This window comes from Haplochromis burtoni, unplaced genomic scaffold (assembly GCF_018398535.1).
Source record: "Haplochromis burtoni strain Fernald_Lab_line unplaced genomic scaffold, NCSU_Asbu1 Contig_387, whole genome shotgun sequence".
In the NCBI taxonomy this organism is placed as follows: Eukaryota; Metazoa; Chordata; class Actinopteri; order Cichliformes; family Cichlidae; genus Haplochromis; species Haplochromis burtoni.
This window is the reverse complement of record NW_024582748.1, coordinates 337,729-345,555: the sequence shown is the minus strand read 5'-3', so window position 1 is coordinate 345,555 and position 7,827 is coordinate 337,729. Positions and strand designations below refer to the sequence as shown.

At 45.9% G+C, this 7,827-nt stretch overlaps 2 protein-coding genes across 3 annotated transcripts in view; both read right to left on the bottom strand.

The window, feature by feature from the left end:
• Window positions 1-256: 256 nt before the first annotated feature.
• On the bottom strand, window positions 257-1,999 carry LOC121811951 (the record flags this gene model as incomplete). The annotated part of the gene is given in 1 exon segment (XM_042212682.1): window positions 257-1,999. A coding segment is annotated over 1 exon segment (1,686 nt).
• A 3,153-nt stretch (window positions 2,000-5,152) lies between these two features.
• Window positions 5,153-7,827, bottom strand: part of aars2 (alanyl-tRNA synthetase 2, mitochondrial (putative)) — a 15,917-nt gene continuing 13,242 nt past the window's right edge. Inside the window, exons 17-22 of one of the 2 annotated variants that reach the window (XM_042212701.1) lie at window positions 7,560-7,668; window positions 7,360-7,485; window positions 7,037-7,147; window positions 6,766-6,849; window positions 6,238-6,351; window positions 5,153-5,920 (exon numbers count right to left, since the gene is read on the bottom strand). In XM_042212701.1, coding sequence (XP_042068635.1) covers window positions 5,756-5,920; window positions 6,238-6,351; window positions 6,766-6,849; window positions 7,037-7,147; window positions 7,360-7,485; window positions 7,560-7,668 — 709 coding nt within the window. In that variant the 3' untranslated portion in view covers window positions 5,153-5,755. Of the gene's footprint in view, window positions 5,921-6,237; window positions 6,352-6,743; window positions 6,850-6,942; window positions 7,148-7,359; window positions 7,486-7,559; window positions 7,669-7,827 lie in introns of those variants that run through there. The other variant, XR_006052770.1, reaches the window with a different exon arrangement.

Sequence of the window (7,827 nt, the reverse complement as noted above, 5' to 3'; positions counted from 1 at the left end):
TGGCGATGACGACAGTCTCTGGCATTGTGGCCCACCTTTAAGCACCCGTAGCACAGTTTATTTTCCTTCACAAATGTCCGTTTGTGGTCTAGTGACTTCTCTGAGAAGCTTGGGCACTTTGACAACTGATGACTTTCATCTTTGCAGAACATGCAGGCCACCTTTAACCTTGTGTCATTTGACTTAGTTTTTTCTCCTTGTACTGTGGCTTGTGTAGTGAAGACTTGAGTCACAGATCTGTTTGGTTTGGTCTCCCTTACGTATCTTTTCTCCAAGGATGTACTGTGGCTTGTGTAGTGAAGACTTGAGTCACAGATCTGTTTGGTTTGGTCTCCCTTACGTATCTTTTCTCCAAGGATGAGCTGCTTGAATAGAGTGCATATGAAGAAGTCACAGGATTACATGCAATTTCTGCCTCGAGTGCTACAAACTCTGCAAAATCCTTGAAAGAGGGAAAATCTTTGCCTTTCATGAGAGCAACTGTGACTTGACGGTTCCAACGCGTTGCAAGCCATTCTGGAATCTTATGCAATAACTTTTGGTTTTCCTCACAGTCACTTAGTATCTCTAAGCCCTTTACATGTGGTGTTGCTTGCAGACAGGTTGTGAGAAAATCAGAAAAGGCCCGTAGACCTTCTGCATCTTTTGAGTGGATTTTAGGCCACTTTGACAGTTTGTCTCTGAATGCCTTTTGAACAACAAATGGCTGACCGTAGCGTTGGTCAAGTCTTTTCCATGCATCTTTGTATGCCTCTTCATCACTGCGGTAGAACGTGCCCTCAAGACACTTAAGAGCAGGACCAGTGATATACCTTTTTAACAAATGCAGTTTTTCAGCTGGAGATATACCTTTGTGGCCCACCAGTGAGATGAAGGAAGCCTTCCATTCGATGTAGGTGATGGGATCTCCGCTGAACACGATGGGCACAGGCACTGGAATTCTGCTTACTGCTATGCTGTCTTGAATAGCTTTAGCCAGCTGCAATACGTCTGTGGGAGGCGATGGAGTGACAATTTGTGAGTGCAGTTGTTGTAGAGGATTATTGACAGGGATGGATGCATATTGTTCCACACGTGGGTGATATGAACCTGTAGAGAGCTCTGAGGCTGGTTGTGCAAAGCTTTGGTTGATAACAGACATCCCATTGCTCTGTAACATTAACTGACTGTCCATATCAACTTTAAACTCCTTGTCATAAATCTCTAATTTTGCACGTGCTGCTTGCCTTTCCTTTTCTGCTTGTAAACGCTCTAGTTCAGACCTTTGTGCGTCCAATTCCCTCCTGTGTTTCTCTTCCATTTCTCTTATTTTTTGTTTTTGTTTTATTTCTTCTTGTGTGATTTTATACTGAGCTTCTTTTGCAGCTAATTCTGCAACAGCATCGATTCTTTTGGCTGCAATGCTTACTTCAGATTGGTAACTTGACTGTGATGCAGTACCAAATATGGATTTAGCATGTTCATAGGCTAAGAGCTGATGGAGGCGCTGCCTTTCTCTATCTGCATCATACTCATCTATAGCTGCTAAACGCTCAGATATGATTTTCATAATGTCCTTTGTCACTGATTCACAAGAGTCCATTTTGCGCCTTATGACATGGGAGGGTTCATTACGCTCTCTGTATTCACTGTATGCTTTTGTCATATCATTTACTGTCCTTTCAATATCATCAGCCATTTCTGCTAACCGTGAATCTGATAAATCAATTTTCAGGTCTTCTCTGTATACTCTGACCTGACTTTTCCAATGTTCATAAATGGTTAGCAGTTTCTTCTCTCTTTTATTCTGTTCATCCCTTTGATATAAGAGCATTTTCTCTGTGGGCGCACTGGGCCGTTCTGACCGCCTTGGGAACGTTTCATTAGCTGTTTCATCAGCTTCGCATGTTAATTCCTTTCGTTGTTCCTTTTCGTTTAACTGACCTCCTTCTATATTTTCCATTTTGAGAGCAATTGCTTGTTACCGGACCGCTGCTGTAGCTTGCTGCTCCGTGCCGTGCCGTTACCGTTCCGATCGCAGGAAGCTCTCTCTCTCGCTGCTCCCGGAGGCAAGCTCTTACTGCTCCCGGAGGTAAGCTCTTACTGTAGCGAACCCCCCCGAATGAAGGATGACACTTTACTGATGACGTTTTGAAGGTTTAATGGCAGTAAACCATCAATCTCACCGTAAGAGCTGGGGATGTATACATAGAAACAGCGTGTAAGCAAAATAATCCAAAATCTTACAATCGTAAACCTTATAACATGAAGTTCGTTTCAACGTAACATTTAACAAATGTAGCGACTGTCACAAAAACATCTAAACGTCTCCTTATTTACATCATAACCATACCTTGTGCCTCTATCAAGGGGGCTGCTAATGACAAAAGAAATCACCATAGGCTCCGTTAAGCCATCACTTTTCTAAACTCCCGCGACTGCTGCTGAAAACTGCGCCAAAAACAGTTTTACAGGAAATCGTCCCATCAAAATAAAAGCTTCTACACACGGACAGGAAGTTGGTAGTAGAAAACAGGAATGAGTGCCAAAATAAGGTGCAAGGAAAGGCATTCAGGGTTATTTACACAGTGTATTGATTATTGTCACCTGGCTGCTGCTGTGAGGTGGACTCACAGGTCTGTGACCCCGACCGTTTGTCTACCTGTAGACAACTGTAGCTGCCTCCACCAGTGTGTGAATGTGAGAGTGAATGAATAGTGGCATTGTAAAGCGCTTTGGGTGCCTTGAAAAGCGCTATATAAATCCAATCCATTATTACCTGAGCGACAGACTGCACATTTTCCACAGGTATGTGGAACAGGTGACGTCAGTGGTTCACATCAGTGGAGGAGGGAAAACGAATAAAGTCCGAATAAAAGTGTTACACGCTGGTATCATTTCAGCGTCCAACAAAAACATGAAACCACTTCAAACGAGTGAACAGGAAGTGCAAAACACTCATTCCTGCAGCCCTGTATCTGTAAAGCTTTTATTCTGAAAGCCTCTTCACCGGTCTGTCTGTGATCAGAGGACTCTTACTATGAAAAGTCTCTGAGGTCAATTCCCTTCCTGAACTCTGCCGCAGAAAGATGGCACTGGGAAGCTGGGGCTGGTCGAGTTTAAGGTGCTGTGGACCAAGATCGAGAACTATCTGATGAGTACAGGCCGGGAGAGCGTGATGAAGGCGAGGGTGGTGGAAAGATTAGTACACCGGTTCCTCTGTGCGCTCAGCAAACCTGACACGCACACATTCTTACTAATCAGGTGTTATGACACCTAGCAGCAGGCTGCCGCTCTTTCATGGCGATAACGTCTCATTTGTAGCCACAAAAGTTTAACATTATCTTATGCAGAGCTTAAATAATGCATCAAGCACCACCTAGTGTTGGGTTTTTGCCACAGCTGCCCCAAATTACCAGTATCAATAGTTAATCCACCAGTGTGCACAAACACTTTAATCTAAATTAAGTTTTTAACTAAAATAGATAATTACTGCTGTTACCATGGACTCAAATGTACTTTTTTACTTAAAAAATAATAAAGCATATTATTGTCTGTGAAGGTTCTCAGTCATCCAGGTCATCGTAGTCTAAGGAGCTTGGAAAGAAAAGTGTCTGGACTTCCTTAAGTTGCTTTAAGACATTTCAACTATCAGCAGAGAAGCTTCTTCAGTTCTAGGGTCAAATGGTGGAGAGTCCCAGATTCAAACCCAGTGGGATGATAATAATATGTTTTATTATTATTGTTTTATTATTATTATTGTTTTATTATTATATGTTGTTAAGATAATTATTAGTTAGTTCATTCCTGAACAGAAGCAAATTTTGGTGGTTTGACGTTGTGATTGATTAATTATTGACGGCTCAGAGACGCCCACACTGTAAAAAAATATTCTTAGTTTGTTAACTTGTTTTTGACAGGCGCTTTAAATCTGTTCAGGACTGTATATGATCATGTTGCCTGGCAACCGCATTAAAATCCCAGGTGAAACCAGAGCGCCTCACTGTCAGATCTCTGGAAGGTGGCGCGACCGCTCGCTGGAGCGGCCCTCTTTGTTCTACAGTCTTTGTGCAGATGATCGCACAGCTGATCGCACAGCTGGTGTTGGAGCTTGTTGGTCTGGTGACTCAGGCGGGCTCTCCTTCAGTCCTCGTTTATAAAGTGCTTTAAGAACAGAGTGGCGCTCAGTGGGGTAATTAGCCTGTAGCGCTTCGCGGCCCGTTTGACTCGAGCTAAAGAAGTAAAAGAATGTTTGTGGCAGCTGCTCGAAGCTTTATTGATCTGCTGTGATATTGATAGCATCGATTAGTTTGGTCCTAGCGCTCCTTCATCCGCTGTGCTGCCTTTACCCTAAGATACACAACCGCTTTGTGCCTAATTACAAAAGAGGCGGAGTTTGCTGCAATCAAACTCCGCCTCTTTCATGTGATCTCGCTCGTAGCTAGAGTAATGAATCTCAGACGTGTGCCTGATCATGTAATTGCACACCTGCTGCTTCAGTGACGCCGGACAGCGAACCCATCCTGGAGCCAGAGGTCATTCCACCGGGCATTGGCGTGCTGATCTGACGCCGCTGTGATGCGTTTCTGTTGTCAGAGTCTACTCTGACAGGGACGTGGACAATTCAGGGTCCATCAGGTCGGCGGTGGAAGACGAAGGTGAGCTTCGTCAGGCCTGTTTGCTTGCTTGAGTGCTTACCTGTATGTGCTCACATGTGTGACCTCTGTGTGCTGCAGGTTTCTCCCTGAACAATCCGCTCCATCAGGTCCTGTGGCTTGCTACAGCGAACCCGATCTCACCATCGACTTTGACAACTTCGTGGGCTGCTTGGTGCGTCTGGAGGCCATGTTTGGTGAGTCGTCGCAGCCCTGAGTCACAGATGTTTCCATCTTCATCCACCTCTTCATCCTGTCCATTTCCTCTCTGCAGACGCTTTCAGCGCTCTGGAGAAAGACGGGTCGGGAACCATCGAGCTCAAGCTGATGGAGGTACCATCTTCATTATTAACCACACAGCCATCCTCACTCAGCGCTGACGACGCTGAAGCAGGCTCCACCGAAGCAGGCTCCACCTACTGGTGACTCTAAGCAATTAAGAGTTGACCTTTTCATGACCCCTGAAGGGTTCCTCACCTGTAAGGAGGCGGAGCTCTGAGTGTAATGAAATGACAAAATAGTGAACAAAGTTTTTATTAATATTCAAACCCAAAACAAAGACACAGCATCTCTGCAGGACACCTTTAAAGCTGCTGAGACTCTTATTTAGAAAGTCTACATGTTTACTTGCTGTTCACAACAGGAAGTTCAGGTGAATGTGAAGCTGCTGGTTTCTCGTTTATAACCAGTCTATGGGTTGGACGGGTCGTAGCTTTATTCAGGAAATGAAACTTTATTCTGAAAAACAAAGTTTGGTTTTAAGCTGAGTTGTCACCCCTGGCAGGCTTTTATTTTGAAAGCCCAGACTTGGATCACCTTTGAAAAGATTTAGGTGTGTTTGGTCACATGATTTAACACCTGTGTTTGTCTTTGCAGTGGCTCAATGTGTCGCTGCTCTGAGGTCCTCGAAACGCCAGGTGATGAACCTGCTGGGTGCTGGTTTCTGATTGGTTAATCCTCCCTGTGATGTGATTAGCTGAGTGTTTCATAATGTAACCTTTCACAATAAAGAGAATATCGAGAGCATGGCTGTCTATCCTCTTTGAAATCAAACTTCATGTGTTCAGAAAGTTCGCCTCAGCCTATCATCCAATGAGAAGAGGGTCTTCTTTATGACATCATCACTGCATTCTCTGGGAGGCGAACTCCTTGGCCCACCTCAGAGCCTCGGTGATGTCATTGCTGTTTCCTGTTCCCTTGGCAACCACCTCTGAGCCACCGGCGCTCCCGTTGAGGTGGTAACACACAGCCACTGCCCAATCAGAAGCGACGAGGGATGGCGAGACCTGCAGAGGAAGGGGCGGTCAATTAGACGCTTCCTTTTCCTGATCAGATATTGTCCAAACAGCTCTGAGAATGTTCACCGTGTTTTAGTGATAGAAAGCTACCGTCAATAGAGCACTGTTACCACGGTAACTGACTGAGCATTTAACTGTCTTCTGGAAGCAGAAAAGTTGAGTTTGATCTCAGAATTAACAAACTCAGAGTTTCACTTACACCTTTGTTTAAATAAGAACGGCTTTTTTGATGTCACATCCTGTTAAGCCTCACATTTAAGACAAACATCACAGTGGGCGGAGCCTGGCTGCTTAATAGTAGTTACCTTGGGAACCTGACAGGCACACAAAACCTTGCCAGAATGCCTCTGGTGAGCGAGCAGCATCACATGACTGAGAGGAGCAGTGGAGCTCAGCTGGTTCACTGTCTTCATCAGAACCTGAAACATTAGAACCACATCAGAGCAGAACCTCAGTGATCCGACAGAACCAGGCTCAGGATGTCCCCGCCCCTCTCTGAGCCTGGCTCTGCCGGAGGTTTCTTCCTGTTAAAAGGGAGTTTTTCCTTCCCACTATCGCCAAAGTGCTTAGTCATAGGCGGTCATATGATTGTTGGGTTTTTCTGTCTGTATTATTGTAGGGTCGACCTTACAGTATAAAGCACTGTGAGGCGACTGTTGTTGGTGCTGCATAAATATATTGAATTGAAAGTTCTTCGTTCCCACTGTCACCTAGTGGTAGGACGCTTCTTGAGGCACCTTCTGTGATTTTGTGCTGCATGAATCAAACTGAACAGGGATTAAAAGCATGAATTTAAAGTGTGTGAGGCTTCATTAGGAACGGTCTCTACGTACTGACAGAGAGCTGGTCTCCACCAAGTCCACCAGCAGCTGCGTCCTTCCGTGTTTCTCCTGCAGGGCCTGAGCTTGCACTGCCGCCTGAGAAAAGCATGATGGGGAAAAGAGTGTCAAAGCAGCCACACACTCAAACTGTCCCCCATCACACAGTCAGGTGGATCACACGTAAATCACCTGGGTTTAATGACATCATCAGCAGAGCACCAATGGGTGGGGGTGTAATCAGCTCTGATTGATTAGCCCTGCGTGCGTCTCAGGGCGTGCTCACCTCTCTGGTCTCCAGTTTCCTGACGGCGGTGTTGCTCGTCCTCTGCAGAGCGCGGAGTCGACTCTGCAGCTCTCTGCGCTGCCACTGTGGGATGGGGATGTTATCCACAGCCTGGGAGACACAGCACAGGGTCAAAGTGCACACAGGCTCACACAGGAAGCTGGGACGCGCGCTGTTCCTGGGTCAGTCCACAGCCTCATACACAAACTGTTTGGGTGTCTATAGATAATATTTCCTCTGCTGATTATAACTCACCTGTTTAAACTATAACGTTTGGATTGTTAGGGGCGTGGCTTCTCTGACTGACAGGTCATCATACTTACATCTGAGAGGATGCCCACCTCCTTGGAAAAGCACTGGGCAGTGTCCAGGCAGGAGGGGGCGGAGCGTCCAAGTCTGGCTGACAGCGAGTCGACGTCCTGAGATAGAACGTGCCCTGCCTCCCGAGCCTGAGAGCACAGAGTGTTAAAAGAGCTGAGTCTCATTTTATTCCACCTAATCATTATGTCGTGACTTCACTGACCTGTGCCGCTTCCTGTCCCGTCACGGCAACGATCCGACTGACTCCTTTCACCAGCTGCCTCTCAGAGACGATCACCAGGTCCTCGATGGCGCCGGTCTGCAGCAGGTGACTGAACACAGAGACGGCCGGCAGAGCGCCAGGTGACACGTCTACACCTGCTATTTAAACTTAACCTCTCAAACAATGACAGGTCACATGACATCTGATTATCCTGACTCATGGCAGCTGTAATATTACTGTAAATAAAAGATGGAATGGCTGCTGTGAC